Below are 25,670 nucleotides of genomic sequence, written 5' to 3'. Positions count from 1 at the left end.
TTAGGAACACTTGTCGGTACAGGGGCGGGCAGAGGGAGAATTTGGGCTGTGATGCAGTCACAATCTCCCAGGTTGGCTTGGAGCTGGGATGGCGTTTGCGTTGTCCCAAACTGGGATCAGGAAATGGGTTGTTGTATCCCACCTGGGGCGGTCGCTGGTTGTAGGTTGCCCTGGTATGACCTTCTGTGAGGTGGTGGTCAGCAAAGGGATATCGGCCTAGCTGGGGAGTGGGCCCGCCAGTCCTGTAGGGGGATCTGAGCTGTACAGCACAGTGTCCGCCCCATGTTCTGGGCCCTGCCTTACTCAGGTGACCTGGCGAGAGAATGCCAGCCCCATGGCTGGTAATCCTCAGTCTGCTCAGAATGGAAATGAGTGGCTGCAGCTCTGGCTCTTATTGGGGGCAGGCCTCACATCTCCTCTCCATCCTGGCCCTCCAAATGATTAGGACTTCAGGAGCCCTTTCCTGTGTGGGCCTTTGGTATAGAGCCAGTCAAAAGAAATACTCCTCTGCCCCCATAGAACCTGAAATCTACATCTAAAGTACACATCCTGGAAGGCATGGTGCAGGCTCTTGGGGTGGGTGTGATGTGATTGGGTGCCATTCAAGTTTGGTGCCTGTACTGCTTGGCTGGAGGATGCTGGGAATTTTATGTCTCACTCAGACATGGCGTGGGTATGAATGCAAACAAGGCTTCGGGGGAAGCTCTGGGTTCCTGGAGGCTTGTTATTTATCCCCATTCGCTCTGATTTCTAGTTTCAGTGGCGATTCTCCAGAGAAGAAATGCACAACAGGCAGATGAGGAAATCGAAAGGTAAACTCAGTGCCAGAGACAAACGACAAGCAGAAGAAAATGAGAAGAATTTAGAAGACCAGTCTTCCAAAGCTGGAGACATGGGAAACTGTGTTTCAGGACAGCAGCAGGAGGGTGGAGTCTCCGAGGAGATGAAGGGCCCTGACCAAGAGGACAAGGGAGAACAGCTGTCCCCTGGTGGCCAGCTGTGTGGGGTGGGTGTGGAGGGCGAGGCTATGCAGAATGGTCCTGCCAGCCACAGCAGGGTCCCAGTGGGGATTTGCACTGGGCACTCCAATCCTGGAGAGGATGCCAGGAATGGGGATGCTGAGGAAATCAGAGAGCTTGGTACGGTTCAAGAAAACTGAGTCTCGGGCAATTTGTGTTAAAACTAGGTGAGTTGCCAAACCCAAGGCATCTTACCAACAGCTGGTGTGGGGGCTGGTTTCCCTGGTGTTGTGTGTTAGCTACCCTTTGGCTTGGCTTGACCTCTCCTTGTGAGCTCACCTGAGCCCTCCCAGGGCCAAGTTCCTGACAGTGTTGGTTTTTGCACATCCACTGGAAAGGTGTCATTAGTGACCCAGTGTTAGAATGTAAGAGGTCAGGTTATTTCTTCTAGCCCTCATGGCTGGAGGCCCAGTCCTGGCTCCACCACTCCTCCAGCCAGAGGGTCTGGACCATCCAGTGCCTGTCCCACCACAGGGCCTCCAGGGAGCATTCGGGTCAAATCCATGGACACCTTGGGCCACAAACCAAGGCTGCTGATCATCCCACACCTTGTGGGGCAGTGTCCATCCGCTGCAGCGACTTGGTGACTTAACTCCTCCAGGAGCCCTGTCAGCTGCCCTCCTCCACCTAAACCCCTTAGACTCTTCTGCTTTGGCAAATAAAATGACATCGGGGAGGGGAGGTACTCTGCCTCCCAGCTTTTCTCTAAATAGTCCTATAGATACTGGTAATCTGGAAATGAAGAAGTAATTCTGTGTCTGCACCTACTCTTGCAGAATGTTCAAGGAAGTATTCTGTGTTAGTATTAATGCCAAAAAGTTTTTAAAGGTTTTGTACTCAGCACATCATAGGAACACACATTACTTCTGTCATTTCAGGGCGTCGGGACTGGCTGGCACCCTTGTTATGTGCTATTTTAATCAGTGTAACATTGGTCAAGTTGTTACCCATGTATGCTGTGACTATTGCGTGTTTATATCGTCCAGAAAGTATTGAGGCTTTACGTAGATGCAACTGGCGAACCCTGGAGAGAGAATGCCGATTGTCTTGACCAAAACCACAGCCTGTCTCTTCTCTTGTTTAGTTACTTACGGCAATAAATCATCTATGAGTTAGTGCACCGTGAGGAGTGAGTGTTTATCGCGTCACTATGAAAAATCCTGGCCTAATGTCCAGAGGACTTCAGCCCACACCCCCCATTCACTCTTTGTAAGTTTCTAACTCCTGACAGCATGATGACATGGCGGAGGAACACACAGTTCCCATGGAAAGCTGCAGAGCCAGCTAGGCTTGCTGTGCTTTCTCGTCATTTGTAGAAAGAGACGGCAAGTGGAACTCAGATGCCACCAGGTAAGTAAGGGGTACAGCCACCTCCCATTTCTGGGATGGTGGCAACAAATACCTTTTTAAAATAAGCAAAAAACCTCACATCAATGTATAACATTGTTTCCAAGCTTTTAAGTAAATTATTTAATGCGGCAAGACTTCTCCCTTTGCAAGTTTATTAAAATAAAACACATTTGTAGGCCGGGCGTGGTGGCTCATGCCTGTAATCCCAGCACTTTGGGAGGCCAAGGCGGGCAGATCACCTAAGGTCAGGAGTTCCAGACCAGCCTGGCCAACGTGGTAAAACCCCGTCTCTACTAAAAATACAAAAATTAGCTGGGTGTGGTGGCGCATGCCTGAAATCCCAGCTACTCGGGAGGCTGAGGCAGGAGAATTGCTTGAACCTGGGAGGCAGAGGTTGCAGTAAGCCAAGGTTGCACCACTGCACTCCAGTCTGGGTGCAGAGCAAGACTCCATCTCGGGGGAAAAAAAAAAAAAAACCACACATTTGTAATATATTTTCATAGAGCACAATTTAAAACCTTTGTACAGCCACATCATAGTTTTTTCTTGACAAACTCCCTCACCTAACCCTCAGAGCTTAAAAAGGTTGAAGGCTCTGTTCAAAGAGAAGACAACTATGTTTTAATGACATTTTCCACAACTAAGTCATTAATATCTATACAGCATTTTGATTTAATAAAAACATTATCTCTCGGCATGTATCTTAAAGGATCATGATTTTAAAAATATATGCTAGTCAGCAACAAGCCAAGACAAAAACACCACTCTCAACTTTGAAAAGCACATGGTTCCAGGCTGGAGGGCCTTACATTGCTCAGCTTTGGGTACATTTTTCAATTAATTAATTGACATTTATGTTGGCTATATTTGCTATGGGGAAACAAAGGTGACAATAACTAATTTGAATTCCTCAGGAGAGTTTGGCTCTAGTGTCAGGCTAACAATTCCTAAAGTTCCTGTTTTTTCTCCCTTGCTTCTCTACACCCTGCTGATTCTGGCAAAAATGAGTCTACAGTGGAGGGCGTTAAGTTAGCAGCAGCTTGAAATCACTGAGGAAGCTCTACGAAATCCTGATGCCCAGGGCCCACCCGCAGAGCTTGTGAAGGAATGGTCGGTCTGGGGAGTGGTGTGGGCATCAGGATTTTTAGAAGCTCCCAGAGGATTCTAAGGTGCAGCCAAGGTTGAGTACCACTGGCCACAGGGTCTCTGTGAGCTGAAACACAACTTGTTCCTTGTGAAATAAAATGCTTTCTACAAGTGGTAAATAATCAAGGCCCTAAAATCCATTCTCAACATCCTGCATGTACATTTCAAGTGGAAACATTCCTGAAGGAAATGTTAGTCTCCTGTGATTGCCAATAGGGTAAAAGGCCATCATTTGCACTGACCGGGTCCCAGGGACAGTAAAAGCCACAAAGACATATAGTGTTTGGCATGAGGAAGCTTGTGCCCTTGGCAGTTAAGTCTGTGAGGCTGCAGCTGTCACAGTGGGTTTGCAAGGGAGTCCTGCAAACCCACTGTAATCAGGTGGTTATCAGGTGATTGAAATGAGGCATTCCTACGATGCTGTGGCTGAATCCAGATTCTTTCACTGGGAAGCTGTTTTCAACCATTTCACCTGCAGAGGCTCAGGAGTGCGTAATGGGTGAAGTTTAGCACCACTGGCAGGGCAACGATGGGAGGAAGAATTCTTATCAAATCTGCTTAAAGCAAGGCAGGTGCATTGCTCTCAAGTGCATACAGCCACAAGGTCAAAATACTGACATATGGAAAGCCTGAGGAAACCTATGTTAATGAAGTAGTAACACTGTAGCCCAGCTGGGCTTTGGAATCAGACAGAGCTGGTGAGGATACTAACTAGACCCAGTCTACATGTGTAACCTCCTCAGTTTCTTTACAGCTCTGAGCATCAATCTCCTCAAGTGTGAAATGGGGTGAAATGGCACCTACCTCTTTGGATTTCTGTGAGGATTAATAAGATGTGAATAAAGTGCTTGGTCCACGGTAAGCACTCTGTGGGCAGCAGTTAATCACAATGCTGACAGGTAATCAATGTGTCAGATACTGTTAGTGCTCACCCCATATCCACGGAAGTATGTCCTCCACTCCCCAGCTCCTCTTGCAGTTTAGAGCCACGAGACTGGTTCTGGCAATGAGACAGGAGCAGGTCTGATAAAAGCTTCAGGGACATCCAGTCCTTTATCTCCAACGCCCTCGGCACAGTTCAAGATGGACCATGAGGCTGGGTGTGGTGGTTCACGCCTATAGTCCCAGCACATTGGGAGGCTGAGACAGAAAGATTGCTTGAGTTCAGGAGTTCAAGACCAGCCTAGGCAACATAGCAAAAACTTGCCTCTCCAAAAAATAAATAAATAAATAAATCAGTTGGGTGTGGTGGCACACGTACCAGCTACTTGGGAGGCTAAAGTGAGATAATTGCTTGAGCCCCAGGAGGTCGAGGCTGCAGTGAGCTGTGGTCACACCACTGCACTCCAGCCTGGACAAGAGAACAAGACCCTGTCTCAAAAAAAAAAAAATTGGATCTTGACATGGCCATTAAATAAACCTTTGCTAAGGTGAGCCACTGAGATTTTGACATGTATTGGCTACTGAAGCATAGTATATCCCATCTTAACAGAAATACTATAATAATATTTGTAAAGTCTTAAATTATTTATCAGTGGTTTATAAGTAACAAAAAGGTAAACATTCGTCAAATACCTGTCTGAATTTTTCAGATCTCCAGGCTGACCATGCTTCACTAGAGTTGCTGATGCTTGATGGGAGCAGCTTCCAAAAACATTAGCAGGAGGCATTTGAATTTATTTCTTACGAAGCACGTTTTATCAGTACTCTAAACATACTCATCATGGCCCTCTCTAAACCACAAAATCTTTCAGGAATAGCTCTCAGGTGTCGACAGTGCTTATTAGTAGGAATATGTTGACCCAAAACTCATGACTCATGCAACCCACTCTAGCTGCGCTCCTAGCTGGCCCAGGGGCTCTGTGCTGCAGGGAGCACACAGTCTGGGCTCTGTCCTGCTAGGGTTCACAGCAGCCTAAGACTGAGATCCAGTCCTGAAAGGACTGGCAAGACAGGGGAAGGGTGAGGATGACTGGTGTGTGTGGCCAGAAGCTCGGCACTGACTCCCAGTTGTTGCCACAGATCTTGTTTCCAAGAGCCCTGCCGGAAGTGCTGGAGGCCAACTGCGTGAGTACTGCAGGGTGGGCCCCTGGTGATTAGTGCTCTGCCTGCACTATGACCCGCCAAAGCCACTGATGCAGCTTCCCAGGAGAGGCTGGGTTTCCTGTACCTGGCTCCTAGAGTTTTGAACAGGGAAGTATGTGCACATGAGATCTAAGGACAAGACCCAACGAGCCTTTGGCTGGGTTTCTGAGGTAGCTGCTGCCAGAGAAGGAAGCAAAGTGATGTTCACCACAGGTTCCTGTTGATAACAATCGTTTCAGTGGCCAGACTAAGAAAATGAACCCTGGCTGCAGACAACTGGCTCTCTGAACCTGGCTGGTGCTTGCTTCCCCAGCCCTTGCAAAACAGCGGCATGTCCCTCCAGCAGAGGAAGCCAGGCTACAGGACAGACCTGTGCATTTATGTGGGCATGAGGGGATCAAATGATTTGTTACACAGATACACATTTTAAAATTCCTACACAACTGTACTAGGTGCTGAGAAGACAGCAACGCACAAGGGCCTCGTGAACCATGGTAAGGATTCTGGTCCTTGTTATAAGGGTTAATAGGAGGCCACTGATCAGTTTTAAGCAGGGAAATGACATCAAATCTGCATTTTTACAAACACCTTTCTGGCTGCTGAATAAGGAAAAGGCAGGGGTCCCAAAGATGGTGCAGAGGCCAGCGCTTTGGTCCAGGTGGGGGCTGCTGGCTTGCATCTTAGCAGAGAAGGGGACAGATTTCAGAGTTACTCAGGAGCAAAACTGACTGGATTTTGCAGGTGACTGGGGAATGAGGGAGGTATTGAAGCTACCAACCATGTCCTTATCAAAGGCATTTCCTCAAAGTAATAAATACTCCAGTGATATTGCCTGGAACTTTTCCAGAACCTCTTGCATGGATTAGTTTTCAGAGTTTGACACATTCAACATCAGACAAAGTCACTAAAAGTGAAGTCTTTATACCTTTCTTAAGACCCAAAGAGACCAGGTGCGGGGGCTCACGCCTATAATCCCAGCACTTTGGGAGGCCGAGGTAGGAGGATCACAAGGTCAAGAGTTCAAGACCAGCCTGGCCAACATGATGAAACCCTGTCTCTACTAAGAATACAAAAATTAGGCATGGTGGCATGTGCCTGTAATCCCAGCTACTTGGGACGCTGAGGCAGGAGAATCACTTGAACCTGGGAGGTGGAAGTTGCAGTGAGCCGAGATCATGCCACTGCACTCCAGCCTGGGTGACAGAACAAGACCCCATCTCAAAAAAATACATAATAATAATTTTTAAAAAGACCCAAAGAACTACGTCTTTTTGGGAGGGAGAGAGGAAGGGAGTTGTGTGGCAACGGAAAGCAGCAGCTGTTGGGGAGGTGCCATGGTATGCATGTGGGAGTACAAAGGGAACCATCTGTTTTGGGTCTGATGAGCAGAGTAGGAATTCTGCCCCCAATTTTTTTTTTTTTGGACACTGATTTTCGCTCTTGTTGCCCAGGCTGGAGTGCAATGGCATGATCTCAGCTCACTGCAACCTCCGCCTCCCAGGTTCCAGCGATTCTTCTGCCTCAGCCTCCCGCATAGCTGGGATTACAGGCATGCACCACCACTGGGCCCGGCTAATTTTTGTATTATTAGTGAAGACAGGGTTTCTCCATGTTGGTCAGGCTGGTCTCAAACTCCCAACCTCAGGTGATCTGCCCACCGCAGCCTCCCAAAGTGCTGAGATTACAGGCGTGAGCCACCACGCCCAGCCCCAAATGATTTCTAATGGTAATGCTGGCAATTCCAGCAAAGCCCTGAGCCAGGAATTGGTGGAGAACCACCCTGGCTGTCAACTGTAAGGACTGGGTCTTGAAAGAGTAAAGATACTCATTCATCCCGAGACAGCTTTAAAACATGATCCCCAGGCCGGGCGCGGTGGCTCACGCCTGTAATCCCAGCACTTTGGGAGGCTGAGGCGGGTGGATCACGAGGTCAGGAGATCGAGACCATCCTGGCTAACACGGTGAAACCCCGTCTCTACTAAAAATACAAAAAACTAGCCGAGCGAGGTGGTGGGCGCCTGTAGTCCCAGCTACTTGGGAGGCTGAGGCAGGAGAATGGCGTGAACCCGGGAGGCGGAGCTTGCAGTGAGCCGAGATCGCGCCACTGCACTCCAGCCTGGGCTACAGAGCGAGACTCCGTCTCCCCAAAAAAAAAAAAAAAAAAAAAAAAAAACATGATCCCATGTTGCTGACTGGCAGTAAAACTTACACTTGTGTAATTAAATGTGTTGCTCACTAGTCATTAAGTTCAATTTGGATTTGGATTTGGATTTTTCTGTGGCCTCTAAATAATATAAAGGCTTAAAGATAGTAAGAAATATATTTCACTTATTAAGGTGAGCATTAAAATGCTTTCTATAATGGACCTCTGATTTCATGAACCTTCAGTCCTGGGTACCTCCTATCTTGTTGATTGTTCAATGAAAAAAAAACAAGAGAATCACAAGAACAACTAGCAGACTTACCAGTTTCTCGATCCACAAAATGCCTAATAACTGTCTAAAACACTTCCTTTTTATGAACCCGGGGAACTATCAATCCAGTCCCTGTCTCAGTCAAGGACACCTTAAGCCCCAATGGGCAAATGTCAGTTTCCTTACTAATGGTAATTCCACTATTTCTCTTGAGCCCTGACTCCAGAATTTAATCAGCAGTATGGTCCAAAAGTCCTCTGTATCAAACCAAACTTTCCCTTGCTTCAGTACAAGACAATGTCTTCTTATTCTGTCAACCCCAGAGATACAAACAATAGTCATTCCAAGAATCAATAAAATATTTGAAGACAGTTAAGATACTCCTTAGACAATCTCTCGGTATAGTCAACCTTGATCTCTAAGGCCCATTTTTCTATCATGAAATTACAGAAAGGAATTTTAAATTGCATAGTGCTACCCACAGCGACAGATAAGGAAAGCAGGTTTCAGAGGGAGGTGGAATGAGTCACACAGGAAACAAGTTGTAGAATGGGCATGATTTAGGTCTCTTGAAGCCTGGTGCCATGTTCCTCCCACCACCCCACACAGTCAACCAATCTGTCTCATTTTTTGTTTCTTCTCTCTGGGCTCCTATAGTCTCTAAGACAGGCCTAATTGGAGTTTTACTCTATAGAAGTATCAGAAGAAAATATATCCATAAAAGCTGAAGGAAAAGACCAACATATATGATGATATATAACTTTAAAACTCTGTTGTAAGTTACATCAAACAGAATTCAGGAACTGGTAACAGACTGGAAAAAATACATATATTTGTAATATACATAACAAAAGGATTAGCACTCATTCTATTTTTATAAAGCGTTATAAATCAGTAAGATATCAAAATGGATATACAACGGAAATACACCATTCTGAAAAGAAGAAATAAGGATGGCTAAAATACCTTAGGGAAAAAAAATGCTATGGAGCAATCAGAAAATTGTTTAAAAAATCACTTTTCATCTAACTGATTAGGGGAAAAAAATACTTAAGTATGAGACTGATGGTATCTAATATTGGCCAGAAATGGGCACTTTCATACCCTGTTAGAATATAAACTGATTAGGCATTTATAAGGTAACTTGGCAATACTAGTCAATTTTTCATTCAGAAATGGCACTTCTAGTAATTCTACAGGAATATGTGCATAAAAATTATACAAACAGGTTTACTGCAATATTGCTTGTAATGGCCAAAAACTCCAAACAATTTAAATGTCCATCATGGAGATATGGTTAAGTATATTACGGTATATACCAAAAATTTGAAGTGTGTTAAAAGAATGAGATACATAGTTGTATATGTATACAAGGTTAATATACCATAAAATCTCTAAAAGGATACCCAGCAAGTTTTTTATACAGAGGTTCCTTCTAGGCGAGGGAATAGGACAGGGGAGAAGAGAACTTCAGCATTTTAATCTGTATAGTTTTATATTTGTGGTCACATTTATTAGGTAATAAAAAATTATTTAACAATTTTTAGTCATATTTATTAGGTAATTTTTAAAAAGGAAGAGACAAAATCTTGTTAGGCTCAAATATAGCAAAATAGGACATGGGGATGAGCTGGAAGGGGCCAGGTTAGGCTGATCAGCTCATGCAGGTTTTAAGAATTCAGAACAGACCAGATGAAGATGGCTGCTCAACAACTATAAAAGTTTGGATTCCTGGGCACAAAACATTTTAAAATGCATGCCTTGATTTTATGGCACATTAGGAGGTATCTGCATGTCATCACTACACTGCTAGCTTATTGTATGTTAAGAAAGAATAATATTAAAGACCAGACATCTTGCTGTTTAAGATGAGAACAGTATACTTCTTTTGAGTTTTAAAATAAAATAAAATGAAATAACAGCTCTCAGGTGAAATTATCAGATCATCTGCAATAACCAGGAATGGAGGAAATTGCTGTTTTCCATTCAGACAGAAAAAAAAAAAAAATAGGAGAGACATGCCCTTGGATCATTTGACAAGCACTGCAAGCACGCATGTGTTTGTGCTGTGAGTCCAGTGTAACAATCCTCCTACCCCCAGAGCATGGGTGCAGCCTTTCCCACTCCCCTAACCCTGGGCCCCTAGGATCCATCATTCCAGTGACTCACCCAGTCATCCATTTGCTATAGTTTCTCTTTCAAACAGTGATAGATGCAAAAAAATTTTCCCCCAGAGCATTTCCACTTTCAATTTTGTCGAAATGTTCTCAATGTGTAACTCAGTTATTTCCAAAAGATACTTTCCATCACTCTTAGACTCACTAAAAAAAAAATAAGTGGTTTCCCAAAGTATTTAACTTGCTCCTAAGATAACCTTTGTCTTATACTTTCCTATCTTCAATGTCTAGCTCAGTAACTGCACATAGCAGACGCTCAATAAATGACAGTTAATACATCGTCCTCTAGAAAAAGGTGTCACTTCCCTGAGTCCCACTGAATGATTCTTTCATGATTTTTAATATAATCAGGCTGTTATTTCACTCATCTTGAAAAAAACAAAAAAACAAACGAAAACTGTGCTTTAGTTAATAGTAACCAACTTAGCTGTACTGTTCATTTCCTAGTTTTGATAAATACACCACAGCTACGTTAAACATTTGGGGAAGCTGGATGAAGGATACAGAGGAACCCTGTCTTTGCAACTCTTCTGTAAATCTAAAATTACTTCAAAACAAAAAGCTTAAAAAGTAAAACAACCCAATGAGTACAATAAATGTTCTCTTGACCCCACTTCCCTTTCCAGCTACCATTCCATCTTTTTCTTCTCTTTAAAAATTTATCTATATTCATTATAATTGATTTCCTCTGAATTGCTCCTAAACCTATTTCACTGTTTTCACTCCCACCATCCATCTTATCAAGATCACCAATGACCATCCAGTTGCCAAATCAATGGCCACTCAATGATCACTCATCAGACCTCATCTTTCCTGTCCTATCAGCAGCATGACACAGCTAGCCAATCCATCCTCTGTGAAACACTTTCTTCAGGAGGCTTAACACCACACTCATCTCCTTTTCCTCCTACCTGTTTATTAGAGAACTTTTTGCACATGTTAAGAGCCCCGAACCTCATCAACCACCATGATTGAATGTGAACCACTGACACAACGGGGGGGACCTAAAACATGCTGAACATCAACAAATTGACTGTAATGGATGAAAACAATCAAATGTATAAAAATCCATGAGTTCATAATGATACTTTAAATAATCTCACTGGTCGTCTCAAGGTTGCTAAGGCACCAACACATAGTATGCTAACTGATAAATAAAAGGAAATAAATCAAGCATCAATCCTGCCTTTTCTTTACAGACTCATTTCAGGGGAATCAAAGCTGATGAGGTAAAGTTCTATATGGAGCAATCACAGACAATATATGCAGGAAGAATAACAGAAATGGATAATTAACCCTTAATGAAAAAATAGCTATCAGCAATGATCAATGGCTGCTAAAACAATTAGGTGAAAGTTTGATGAAGACCATTGTATTGGATGATTCAGGCTGACAAATGCTGAAACCACTGATCCATCTTAACAGCATTAAAAGTGGGACAGACATTATATGCCTCGTGTGATGCCATAGGAAGCACACCACTTTATAATGTAGGCTTGCAAAAAAAATCTTGAATCTGAATATAAACAATTTCTAGATATAATTACCAGTTTACATGAAACACAGAGGAGAGAGGATCAAGCAACACCCTGAGGATACAGCAGGCCAGGTTCAAAACGTGGGAAAGCCTACAGAACAAATAAGGCAGTTTCTTTAACAAATGAATCATGGGGGGAAAAAGTGTCCATGTATATGTGTAGGAGTGTAAGGAGTGTGCCATTAATTAAAATAAACTTAAAAGACATTAAAAGACATTAACCACGAGGCCACGAGGAAACAACACAGAAGGGTCTTCGAGGGTATTAAGGAATCATTGTCACTTGTGTTAGGTATGATGCTAGTATTGTGGTTGTGCTGAGGTGATGTATCTGTTAGAAATATATACTGAAGAATTTACAGGTGACATGATATAATTTCTAGGCTTTGCTTGAAAACACACCAGCAAGAAGAACACCCCCACAAAGAAGCTGAGCGCTGACAAAAACAGAATGCTGCTAGTCATGGAAGCCGGGTGATGGATGCACGAGAAGTCATTTTACTATCTCTACTTTGTCGTATGTTTGAAAAAATATAAATAAAATTTGAGAAAGATACAAATATCAGATTAACCTAGTCTCTTGAGTAGGCTGTGAAAGGGTCTCATGTCAAAAGAAGAAACATTTTTTTCAAAGGCATAGAGCCAGAGGATCCTTAAGAAGTCACTTTAATCCAGCTCATCAACTCTGAGCAGGCCCTTTCACCCATGAAACAAATATTAATGAAGTACCTATTTTGTGCCTGGCACAGCAATAAACAACACAGATGCACACCCACATGAAGGTTTCAAGTTAGACCACATCTAAGGCATCCAGCCTCTTGAAATCCTTTCTGAATAGGACAAGGAATAGCAAATTAATAATGACAATACACTCATGCAGTGTTTTGCTAAGCACTTTACATGTACAATCACCTTCAATCCCCATAACAGCCCTATCAGGTTGTAGGTAGGTCACAGTACCATCTCCCTTTTACATGTAGTTTTAAGTGTGTAATTTTAAATGAGGCATACAGCAGTTAAGTGACTTACTCAAGGTCATCTACCTAGTAAGTAGTATAGGTGAGATTTGAACCTAGGCAATCTGGCTCAAGGGCTTTCGAGCCTATACTCTGAGCCACCACACTATGAATTCCAAGTCATTCTGGCTGAAGTTAGCTCAATTTAAGTACCAAAAAGATCAGGACAGGCCTGGCAGACAAGAGCAAGAGGACATTCTCCACCAGACCAGAAAATGCTGTTCAGCGCTTAGCACCAGAATGATAGTACTGAAAGGATGAACACTCCAGGCAAAGGCCCATCTCAGCAATTTTGCCAATACTGAGTCAGCAACAGGGTGGCAGGCAGAGCTGGGATCTCCAGGACAGGTGACCCTTGCTCTCTGACAACAGCAGACACACAGCCAGCGTGGTGCTGGTCAAACAGAGGCAGCAGGCAACACCTCCCAATCCTCCCATCCCATGCTGCACTGGAGATGCTCACCTTGCACCTCCACTCCTGACGCAGAGAGGCCTGGGTTACGTACTTTCCCCATACCTTTAGGTGTCCTCCCCCGCCGACTGCCTTCACCAGTTGGTAGAAGTGCCCCTTGATAATCCCACATCCTTGCATCTCATCATGCTCCTATGTCCTCATCCTAGGCACTTTGGGGCCAACTGATAAGTCAGGGCTCCTTGTAGTGGCCCAGAGCTTCACATATTTCCTTCACCTCTGAGGTACTGATGACCATTTCCTTGAATGGATTATGATATTCCCATCAGGTCAACGGCTCCTCCCTCCCCAAATTCAAATCTGGGATCAAAATGGTTGACAAATGATCTCTGCTTAAAACTTGACAAAACTCAAAACTGGGCAGAAGCTAGAGTCATCTTCAGGTCCCATGAATCATATGAGTTCAAGCCCAGAAGTCCCTGGGAGGCCTGCAATAACAAAGATAAGAAAGGGTAACCTGTCTTCTCTCATCAGCTCCAGAACAGAATCTCAACTGGAGCTCCTAGGTCTCCAGCACTCATCTGTCCTTCTTCCCAGGCTCCCTTCACCCTCCTGTGATCTCTATGCAGGCAACTTTGGGCCCAGGACTACTTGTCATAAAAGGAACGGCCTGGCCTCAGTCAGGACTTCTTTTGGATTTTTAAAAATCTAAACAAAGAACTACAATCTGCTTTCTAGCAGTTTCATCAGAGCAGCTTTGGAATGAGGCTCCACCATTCTCTGTATCCACTCTAGGGGACTGCCTCCCAATCTCAGACTTAGCAAGGAGTTAAAACATTAGTTGCTTTCTTTCAGTCATTCAACAACTATATGTTAAGGAGCTGCTGGTGCCAAGAACAACTCTGGCAAATGAGTGAAATAAAAGTAAAAAAGCAGGATTTAGAAACAGCTCTCTACCCCCTAATCAATGCTAAGTACATTTCCATAGCCAGCCAGCCCAGGCACTGAAGGCAGATTCAACATGGAACACACCACCAATGCCTTTGTCCCAAGCAAGAAGCTGCCTCCTACAGCGTTAAGGCAGACAGCCAAGACACAGAAAGGGTTTCATTTAAGAAGAAACTAACAATTAGTCAGGATACACACTTACGATATTCATTAACAAAAAAGCAAATATGCTGGATATTTAACTCCCTAAAGCAGTTTTCCTAACAATTTTCCATGTCCAAACTTAACTTTGATGTACCAAATAAGACTGCAGGCCATAGTACAGTAAACAAAGGCATTAAAAAGAATTTTCAAAGTAAAATAATTAAGATTGTACTTAAATTATAATTTTATTAAACATAAGATATATAGATGGCTGTCAAATAATTTAAAGCTAGCCCACATTTTACACTCAAAATCACATGTTCCTATGATTAGACATAAGTATGTATTTTTTTTTTTTACCTAAAGACAAAAGAAAAATCTATATTGACCAATCATGGTACATCATGAGACAATTAAATCGTTGTTAATAAAAGAAAATCAGTATAGTAAAAAACAGTTTGATCACTGAGGTCTTTGCAAAAAGTTTATCATTTAAGTCTGCCAGCTGGCTTTTATCCAGCTGGTCAATACATTTACAGCCTTAAAAAATAAGACAACTCAAGTAGAGATAAAAAAAAATTAATCATGCCACAAAGGACAGGAGATCTCCTGAGTAGATCTCACCTCTTTATCTTTTCTGTGTCTGCCTCCTACCACCACTTCTCAAAGCAAATGTGTTCTTTGGATACATGGTGGTTTTCCAGTTGCTTGGAGAAAAAGTCTGTCATTGGAGGTGGGCCACAAATATAGAACAAAGTCTCTTTTGAAATATGATCTCTTATCTCCTTCTCCGTTATTCTTCCTTCTACCAAAAACCAGAATAAACACCAAATTAAGCCAGACATGGTTGTATCAGCAAATGAGGAAGGACTAACCACAATTCAGCTACAGTGTTTATGTGCAAGCTCAGTGAGTCTAGTCTTCTTAAGACATTCACAGGACGGCTCCTGTTGGCCTCTGGGGCCAGACCTAAGCAGAGTGCATCTCCAGGCTTCCTAAACCTAAGCAAGCAAAGTGGGACGCTCATCGTAACGCACTCTGCAGAAAGGGCCAGCTAGCTTACTGGTGGTCTTTGATGGAGATACAAACTGCCTTCAGCAAAGGAAGTAACTGTTTTTATAAAAACCCTTTCAGAGGAAATTATAAGTTGTTTAAATGACCATTAATGGCAAATGGAATCAATTCAGCCAAATCTGGAATATAAATTATTTGTAAGTATACTACAGTGATGATGCAAAGGCCTCTTAAAAAGTGTGAAAAGTACACTTTTAACATAGGCAACAGGAAACCTCTATATAATGAGTAAATCCAACTAAATATCTGTTTTTCCAGGAGGAGTCACCCCAATTCCCCAGATAGTGACATTCCCAGCCAGCAACTTCCAACAATAAAGCATCTACGCTCAACCAACTGGTGTGTCCATCAAATAACTGCATGGAGATAGTCAAAATATCTTTAGGGGACTCACCCGTGATGTACGGCTTGAGTTCTGCACTGATTTGTGTAGTCTGTTTTGTAACATGCAAACTGCATGCAATCTTCTCAGGAAATTCATTTACTAAATCAAGGATATTTTTCTGGAATGTCAAACATATTTGGTCACACTACAATTTTTAAAAATCAAAACAGATGTGCACAACCACTGAGGCTGAACCTCGACTCCCATTCTGCACACGTCTGCTGCTCTTGCTCTCTACTTAGAGAGACATTGTTTGCAGCCTAGCAGGCCAGAGCATTCAGACTACAGAGGGCTATTTGGCTTTAATTGAAATCTGAATATGCTAACAAGCATATTACCAACTCTCCGGGAGTTTTTTCTTTTTCCTTTTTCTCAAGCATTGGCAATTAAGCAGCAGTTTCACTGACCACAGTTGTGTCTTTAACTGTTTCTGTTCTTTTGTTCATTCCTGCAGCTGCAAAGCAATCCCCAGTGAAAGCTTTCTTCATCAAATGCACTTAGTTTAAACAGATGCAACTGACGGGGGTTTCATTTACCCAGCTGGGTCCAAACTGCCTAAGTCTTACCTACCCCTGTGATACACCAGTACGCTGTAGGTCTCTTGACTGGAATCTCAGGACCCTTGTGACTTTTCTGTTCATCTAACCTCCAGATTCCATCCCACCAAAACCTACCCTTTCCTGTCACTTAACTGGTGGCCCGCTCAACATTAGCAGTTTCACTTGTCTTGGGTAAGGTGTGTTGGTTAGTTCTCATTTGAGCATGATTAAACCTTGCCAAGCCTTTTGTTTGAACCTTTGCAGAGAAAACAGAACCTAGAGAAAAAACTTTCATGAACAATTAATACCACTACACAAGTTTGCTTACACAAGCTATATCTCCTTTACCTTAAACAGGAGTTCGCTGGTATTTTTTGCACTGTAGAATAGTTTTATTGTTCCTATCTCATATCCACTTCTTTTGTTTGCCCGCTCTCTGAGGAGATCTGCTGCGTGCCGCAGGATGGAAAGCAGAGGGTTAATTCCGACTCCTCCTGCAATCAACACGAGGTTTCTAGAGGCATCCGCAGGCTGAGGGTCAAAGAAGAACTCTCCACCCACTCTCACAGCCACTTCTGAGTCAAGTGTACACTAAGGCAGGAAAGAAAAGATCTTTTAGTCTTTTGTAGCACAGGTCTTAAACCAAAGGTTCTACTTTAATAAAACTGGGTCTATCTCCCGTATTATCAGTGTTTAGGACTATTTTTATAGTTTGCTCCGAATTTTCCCGAGGCCCTGTGAATTAATTCCACTTGCTCATTTTATAGGCCATAGGCTAATCCACCTTCATAATCCATAATGAACAGCCATTCCAATACTGAGAAAAGGAGATGTGCTTCAGTGATTTTACCATTTGTTAACCTCTTAGGCGAGGAACTGGATTGAGGAAAGAGGCAATGGACTCAAAGGCAGGGGACAGCTCTGAAGCACGGGTCTCCTTCATCTGAGTTGTGTTTCTGTGTTCTAACCAAAGCTGAGAAACAGGATGTGGCAAATGTCACTAGACTGCCTACCCTGGGTTCATCAAGGCTGAAAAGTGTAAGTACTGGTGCTCCCTCTTGATCCTCAGTAAGGCAAAGCCAGACCAGCTCTACAGGCTTAGACCAGCCCTGCAATACTGTTCAGTGCTGTTCCCTTCTCCCTAGAGAAACAAGAACAGGCAGCCAGAGGCTTCGTACCAGGGAGTATCACATAGACCTATCTAGATAAAAGCACCTACTATTTGGTGAGGTCACTTATGCCTGAAATACCATCAGAGTTGAATGTACTGGTTTTCTCAGTGGGGATACTACTGCTTCTGATGAACGTGTTTGGGAAACTTGTGATGACATTTTTTATTGTCACAATGATTTGGGGAATCCAACTGGCATTTAGAGGGCAGGGCCAGAGACGCCAGAGATCCTACAAAATTCATGGTTTCCCAGAGCTGGCTCCTACTAAGCTGGTGGTCAATTCTACAGGAATTTTCTAAGAAAGTTTCTACTGGTAGTTTGAAATCAGCCATTGTAGGAGTACTTACAGCACAGAAATCAGCAAACGACACAACTCAGATAAATTCACATAGCTGGTTTGCCAGCACACCATTATCTACAATGCACAAGACTGTCCTGCACAATGACTTGTGAATGGCCCAAAAGACGTTCTTATAGGTGAAAACTGGTTTATAATGATCTGAGACTAGACCCTAGCTCATTTTACAAATAAACTCAGTAGCCACAACGTAGACTGCACTTTGTTGTGTTCAGAACTTGACCAAGCATTTCCCTGTTCTGGAAAACCACATTCCAGTTAGTGACATGTGTCACCCACACAACACATCTTTATCATCTGCATCTGTAGACAGTGTATTCATGGTGATTCTATGTTTAGGAATGGCATCTGATTACTTCATTCTGTCTTCAAGTTAGATCTGCCTAACCATTTGTATTTTAAAATACATATTCTTTGATTATGGATCACTTTCGTTTATTTCTCCTTTGTATTACGGTTAGAGAATTATGTTATTAAAAAAAAACTATGGGTACATTACATTAACTATGATATTCATTTCAGGACAGTTCTAGAAAGGGGCATTGGATCTGACAGAGTTGATAACCCCTTGTTTGGAAAAAAACCACTGATCTAGGAGTCAAGACTGAATTTTAATCATGGTCCCTATGAAATCCAGCAAGTCCCTTAAATTCTAAGCCTCTGCTGCCACTCCTGGAAAATGGGTGCCAGCACCTGCACTGCCCATCTCACAGGGTTGGTCTGAACATGGACTGACTCACAGTAGGGGGAACTCGCTAGTATCCAGCTCTAAGAAGGAATTTTGGTCGTTGCAGCTGTCACAAAAGAAAAAGTGCTGGCGATACCAGCTTCCTGCTTCTGTCACTAAAAAACAGATTCCAGGAATCAAGAAACTTACATTAAGAGCGTAGGTTTCTCCCATTACACGTTCCTGGCATAAATCAACTAAATGAATGCCCTCCTAAGAAGTAATAACTTATCACATGCTTTTTGAGAACCAGACCCTTAGCATTCACACCTTGGCACCTTGCATGTCAGGTGAGCAGTAAGTACTTCTGGACATGAATTTCATTTGGGCTCTGCAAGTTAAAGATGAGTTAAATTTAGAGAATATCTAAGAAAAATGAAAATTATTTGAATTCACAAAAACATGTCTTTTTTGGTAAAGAATTGTTAAATGAATGGATACCCTTTCTCTCGGGGAAAAATGTCTGAACTTAACTATTTTAAATATGTGGGAGATTTTTACATGAATGGTGATAAGTGGGTTTTCATTTTTGACAAAAGAAATTAGCAGCAAGGGAACATTCAGTTAGGAATAACTAAAATCTCGGAATTGCCACAGTGGCTACCAAAGTGCTTTAAAATATTCTTTCAAGTCTCAAAAATAGAATTTAAGATACAAGAAGCTCTGCCTAATGATGACAATGAATTTCATCTCCTATATCCTCCTTCCCTCCCTCTCTTGCTTGCCTGTGCAGTTCTCTCTTTATCTATAAGAATCAGAGTGAAAGAGACTGAAATAATTTTCTCCAATGGCCATCTCTGGCATGCTTAGTAATGACAACAAAGAAAGCCTCTAGGTTACTGTTTTTAGAAACCAGAGTATTTTCAACTCTAAAGTTGGCAAGAAAATGTGCCCCAGGGGAAGATAATACTCAAGAAGCCTGTCTTATCTTGACACAAAATAATCTTCGGGAGGTCTTTCTTCTGATTTGGTAGCACCTGGGAAGAATTAAAAGCCACCTTTGTCTTTTTGTTGATTAATAAAAACTGCAAGAGTAACATGAACACAAGACTCAAAGTACTGTATACTGTAATATGTACGTGAGTAAAAGGACATTACCTTCAATTACACAGCAATGTATCTAATTTTGGTATAGATTTTCTACTCGTGAAATAAACAACCTTTCCACAGCAACTGGAGCTAAGCACACAATAGCTGTCTAGAACCCTTTACTCTGCCAAGAGCTTGAGCCAAAGCAGATAAAATAAAGGAAGACGTTTATGGCACTTCATTCCATGTCTCAACGGTGCAGCCTGCTGCCACCCAGACACTCACGCGCCTCCATTGTCCACTATAATGGCTTAATAAGACAAATCCTCAGGAGGAAAATAGCCACCTGAAAACAGTTCCAAGAAAAATCTGACTTCATAAAGGCTGTCTGCAACTCCCACTGGGTAGAGTAGAGCAGGCACTAGAATTAGGATGGGCATTGAAGCAATATCACTGTGAGATTTTCCACAGCCTGTAAGAATAAGTTCCTTCACTGAAATGCCAATGGAGGCATGAAACCAAGCAGGAAGCTGTGGACCGGGACCAGGCCAGGTTGCCTGAGAAGCTAAGGATAACAGGGAGGATGGGGAGATGTTCATGGCACTAGGAGCTGGGATGGCTATGCTTATTTCAACTCTGAGCAAGGGCATGTGGACACCTCATTGCTCTCACCCCAGCAGCATATTTTAGCACCTCTAGGAGCAGCCTAGAGCCAGTAATGAATGGAAAATCCACAGAGAATCCAAAAAGGAATGAGGCAGCTGAGGCCACACTGACAGAGACTCAGAAGGTTGCAGGGTAAAAATGTGATAGGGTACATTTACAATGGAAATGCCTACACAGGCATCTGGGGGTTATCCTGGACAGACATAACTTGATGTGTAAACCACAAGAATATATTGTGTTGCTCCTGCACATTTTTAAAAAATTTTTAAAATTTCCCTAACAGAAATCTTTTTCTTTTGGTATACGGTTCTATAAATTTTAACACACATATAGATCTGAGTAACAACCATCAAAATCAAAACATATGCTAGTTCCATCACCCCCTGAAAATTATTCCCCTGTGCTATAGATCCTACTTTTACAGTCATCTCAACCCCAGTCAACCATTGATTTGTTTCCCATCATTATATCTATGTCTTCCAGAATGTGATAAAAATGGGATTTTACAGTATGTAACCTTTTGGGACTGCCTCCTTGCATTCAACAGAAAGCCTCTGAGATTCGCCCACATTGTTGTGTGCATCAATAATTCATCTCTTGTATGAATATATCACAGGTTATCCATTCACCTGCTGAGGGACATTTGGGTTGTTTCTAAAAGTTTTAAATAATTATGAGTAGAACTGCTATAAATATTCATGTTATGCTTTTATATAAACATAGCCTTCATTTCTCTAAGACACTCAGAAGTTGTAATGCTGGATCATATGTTAAGTGTATGTTTAACTTTATACAAAACTTAAAATGTTTTCCAGATTGGCTGCACTATTTTGCATTCCCACTAGCAATATAAGCAATATATGAGAGTTCCAGTTGCTCCACATCCTTGCCAGTACTTGGTATTGTCAATATTTTTAATTTTAGACACTGGACTAGATCTGTAGTGGTATCCCACCACATATAGTTTTAATTTACATTTCCCTCAGGGTTAATGATGTTTGAATACCTTTCATTGCTTATTTGCCATCCTCATATCCTTTTTTAGTGAAATGTTTATTCAATCCTTTGTCCATTTAAAAAAATCATGTTGCTTGTTTTCTTTTTGTTGACTTTTGAGATTTCTTTATATATTCTAAATTCAAGCCCTTTGTTAGATATCTGATTTGTAAATATTTTCTCCCAGTCTGTAGCTTGGTTTTAAATTGTGTTAAATGCCTTTTGTAGAAAAAGTTTTAATTTTGACCATGTCCTATCATCAATCTTTTCTTTGATGGATCTTGCTTTTGGTATTGTGCTTAAGAATTTTATCTACTCTCAAGTTCCAAATATCTCCTGTTTTCTTCCAGAACTTTTATAGTACCATGTTTTACATTTAGATCTACAACCCATTTTGAGTTAATTTTGAATATAAAGCATGAGGTTTACGTTTAGGTTGAAGGTTGTTTTTTGCATCTAGATGCAAAATTGTTCCTGAACTATTTGTTGAAAAGGTTATCCTTTTGCCATTCAATTTTTCCACTGAATCTAGCACCTTTGTCAAAAATTAAGTGACCATATATGTCAGTCTATTTCTGAACTCTTTATTTTGTTACATTGTTTGATGTGTCTCTCCTTTCACCAATACCATACTGTTTTGAATGCTGTAGCTTTATCTTAGTCTTATTTGATTAATGTGATTCTTCTCACTTTATTCTTCTTTTTCAAAATCGTTTTAGCTATCCTAGCTCCTTTTTCGTTCCATACAAATTTTAAAATCACTTTGTCCATATCTATAAAAAATCCTGTTGAGATTCTGATTAGTGTTATATTAAATCTATAAATCAATTTAAGGAGAACTGACTTCTTTACTATGGTGAGTTTTCCAATCTATGAACACAGTACATCTCTCTATTTACTCATGTCTTGATTTCTTTCGTGGGATTGAAATGAACTGAGCTTTTTTTTGGACTGTTTGCAAGAGGGTCCCATATTGGGGGACGGGCCAGAGAGCATCCTAAGCTAGCTGGTTTTCACAACACAAAAGCTCTCTTCAGCTACTACAGGACATATTAGTTCCTACAAACATGGTTTGTCTGTGTGATTCTTTGCATGCTTTCTCTCCTAACTGAACCTTGCTGCGTCTGGGTGGGCCTTCTACAGCCACAAAACTCAACTGTGTTTCCATACCCTCTTTCGCAGACAAGAGCTATAACTCCCACCCCACTCCCTCATGTATTTTTGTTGGTGCTCTATGAAATTTGCTATTCTTGGCCTCTCTCCTCTACTTATTTCCATGTGGTTCCTACAGAAACCCCAAAATTCTCTGCAACGTTTAAAAATATACTAGAGTGTGTTTCCAAGTTTTGCTGAAAATAGAGTTTTTGTTTTCTTTTTCCTTTGTTGATTCTCAATGATTTCCAGGAAACAGGAAAATGCTGTTTTTGAAGCCATATTTGTACTGCTATGTGTTTTTGGTAAATAAGGTAAGAAAATGCCTGGGATGGGATAGAGGTTGTTGGTAAATACAGAAGACACTCTTGTAAAGAAGAGGAAGTGAAAGGAAAAGGATAGAAAAGGCAAAAAGTGAAAAGGATAGAAGGGTCAAAAACTAAGACAACAAGTAACTGATCTGTTCTGAGCTCATTCTTTGTTATCAGCGTTCTAGTAGGTAATGACAGGCAGCTTCTTTAGGATTGTGTTGAGCCCTGTGGTGAAGTAAGAGTTATTAACAGCAGTCAAATTGGATTCTCTCTCAGAATCCCAAGTGAAGAGCTTTCCAGAAACTGAAACGGAGAGGCAATGGCACCATGGATTTAGCTGTGCTCACCTCTGGGAAGAAGCAGTACTATGTAATCAGATAGTTTCCCCTCCAAAAATGACAGAATAATTTAATTCCCTTTATTTAGGATGGTTAAGACAAAATAATCTGATTTATAGATTTACCATTTATATGACACAGAGAGCCAACTTTTTAGAACTTGTCTAAAATATTTTAATTCTAAAGCAGTATTCAACTGAATACCGTTTGGTGACCCAGAAAATATTTCCAGGTCCCAAAGTCTCTGATTCATACTTAATGCATCAAAATTTCTTTGACCTTTCTTAGAAGTTCTTTGTGGGCATGTACCCTTTTATTCAAGCCCAGGTTTCTTAGGTGAATCGAATGAACTTAACACAAATTTTGTGGGTGGCAGAGATTCCCAGATCATCGAGTTTAAACAGGCAGTTTGCTTACCGTATTGTGAACCCAGAGGGCAGGAGGGTGGTTTGTATATTTCACTGCCAATTCTATCATTCTCTCTTGTTCTAGCAGTCTGGGACTGGAGCATATTGAAAACCCACCAACCACAGAGACTCCTGGAATAAAAAAATCAACCCTAAAAGGAAAGCCAAATAAATGATTATTGTTGAAGCCATTTTAAAAATTGGTAAGTTAAACAAAATTGATAAACCTTTAATAGACTGAAAAAATTACTAAAATCAAGAATAAAAGAGGAGACATCATCACAAAGGCTTACAGAAATAAAAAGAATTATAAAGGAATTCTATGAACAACTATATGCCAAAAAATTAGCTAACTTACATGAAATGCACAAATTCCTAAAATGACATAAACTACCAAATTTGACTCAAGAAGAAAGAAAATCTGAGCAGACCCCTAACAAGTTAAAGGATTGAGTTAATAATTTTTAAAACTTCCCACAAAGAAAAGCTCAGGCTCAGGCCAGGCGTGGTGGCTCACGCCTGTAATCCCTGCACTTTGGGAGGCCAAAGTAGGTGGATCCCCTGAGGTCAGGAGTTTGAGACCAGCCTGACCAACATGGTGAAACCCCATCTCTACTAAAAAAAATACAAAATATTAGCCAGGCATAGGGGCGCATGCCTGTAATCCCAGCTACTTGGGAAGCTGAGGCAGGAGAATCACTTGAACCTGGGAGGCAGAAGCAGTGAGCCGAGATTGTGCCACTGCACTCTAGCCTGAGCAACAAGAGCGAAACTCCGTATCAAGAAAAAAAAAAAAAAGAAAGGCTCAAGTCCAGATGGCATCCTGGTAAGTTCTATCAGACATTTAAAAATTAATACTAATCCTTCAAAATCTATTCCAAAAACAGAAGAGAACACTTCCCCACTCATTTTATGAGGCCAGTATTACCCCCATACCAAAGCCAGACAAAGACATTGAAAGAAAACTACAGACCAGTATCCCTTCTGAATTTAGGTACAAAAATTCCAGGAATACAAGGTTGGTTTAACATTTGAAAATAAATAAATATAATACACCACTCAGTAGAATAAATGACAAAACCCACATGATCATCTCAGTAGTCAAGAGAAAAGACATCTGACAAAATCCAACACTTTTTCATAACAAAAATACTCAACAAATTAGGAATAATTGGGAACTTTCTCAACCTGATATAGGGCATCTACAAAAGACCTATAGCTAACATCCTACTTAATGGTGAAATGCTGAAAGGTTCCCCTCTAAGAGAAACAAGATAAGGATGTCTACTTTTCACCACTCCAACTCAACATTGTACTAGAGGTTCTAGCCAAGGTGAGTAAACAAGAAAATGAAATAAAAGGTATTCAGAACAACAAACATCCTACTTACTGGTGAAAGGCTGAAAGTTTCCCCCAAGAAAAACAAGATAAGGATGTCTATTTTTACCACTCCAACTCAACATTGTACTAGGGGTTCTAGCCAAAGTAAGTAAACAAGAAAATGAAATAAAAGGCATTCAGATTGCAGAGGTGGAAGCTGCAGATGGTATGCTATCATATATAGAAAATACTAATGTATTCACTAAAAAGATATTAGAACTAATAAATTCAAATAAGTTTGCAGGATACAAGATCAACAGACAAAAATCAACTGTATCTCTATACACTAGCAATGAACAATCCAAATGTGAAATTTAGAAAACCAATTACACTTATAATAGCATAAAAAAGAATAAAATAACTGGGAATAAATTTAACAAAATAAGTGTAAGACACAATAAAAACTATAAAACACCACTGGAAAAAAATTAAAGATCTAAGTAAATGGAAGCATATCCCATGTTCATGGCATGGAAGACTTAATATTGCTAAGATGGCAATACTCCTCAAATTGATCCACAGATTCAATGCAATACCTACTAAAACCCCAGGTGATTTCATTGTAGAAATTGACAAGTTGATCATAAAATTCATATGGAAATTTTAGGAACCCATAATCATCAAAACAATCTTGAAAAAGAAGTTTACATTTGTAGGACTCACACGTCCTGATTTCAAGTTACTACAAAGCTGCAGTAATGAAGACACTGTTGTATTGACATAAGGATAGACATGGAGATCAATGGAAAAGAACGGAATGTCCAGAAATAAAGCCTTAAATTCATGGTGAATTGATTTTTGACAAGAGTGCCAAAGCAATTTAATGGCAAAAGAACAGTCTACTCAACAGTGGCACTGGGAGAACGGCATAACCACATACAAAGAATG

General features: G+C 41.4%; 2 protein-coding genes across 12 annotated transcripts in view; one reads left to right on the top strand and one right to left on the bottom strand.

Annotated features, from left to right (window-relative positions):
* Positions 1-2,145, top strand: part of RFTN1 (raftlin, lipid raft linker 1) — a 202,248-nt gene extending 200,103 nt beyond the window's left edge. For all 4 annotated transcript variants that reach the window (XM_025375063.1, XM_025375064.1, XM_025375065.1 and 1 more), the window contains one exon: positions 755-2,145. In XM_025375063.1, the coding sequence (XP_025230848.1) occupies positions 755-1,159 (405 nt within the window). In that variant the 3' untranslated portion in view covers positions 1,160-2,145. The remainder of the gene's footprint in view (positions 1-754) is intronic.
* OXNAD1 (oxidoreductase NAD binding domain containing 1) overlaps positions 1-25,670 on the bottom strand; it is a 91,212-nt gene that overhangs the window by 35,026 nt on the left and 30,516 nt on the right. For 6 of the 8 annotated variants that reach the window (XR_003118055.1, XR_003118056.1, XM_025375073.1 and 3 more), the window contains 4 exons: positions 23,413-23,554; positions 16,595-16,837; positions 15,717-15,825; positions 14,873-15,053 (listed from right to left, as the gene is read on the bottom strand). Coding sequence is in view for 6 of the 8 variants with exons in the window: in XM_025375073.1 (XP_025230858.1) it covers positions 14,899-15,053; positions 15,717-15,825; positions 16,595-16,837; positions 23,413-23,554 (649 nt within the window). In the remaining 2 variants the exon portion in view is untranslated. Of the gene's footprint in view, positions 1-12,378; positions 15,054-15,716; positions 15,826-16,594; positions 16,838-23,412; positions 23,555-25,670 lie in introns of those variants that run through there. The other 2 variants (XM_025375070.1, XM_025375067.1) reach the window with 1 other exon arrangement.

This window comes from Theropithecus gelada, chromosome 2 (genome assembly GCF_003255815.1).
Source record: "Theropithecus gelada isolate Dixy chromosome 2, Tgel_1.0, whole genome shotgun sequence".
Taxonomy (NCBI): Eukaryota; Metazoa; Chordata; class Mammalia; order Primates; family Cercopithecidae; genus Theropithecus; species Theropithecus gelada.
Note: the sequence above shows the minus strand (reverse complement) of the source record. Positions and strands in the feature narration are given on the sequence as shown.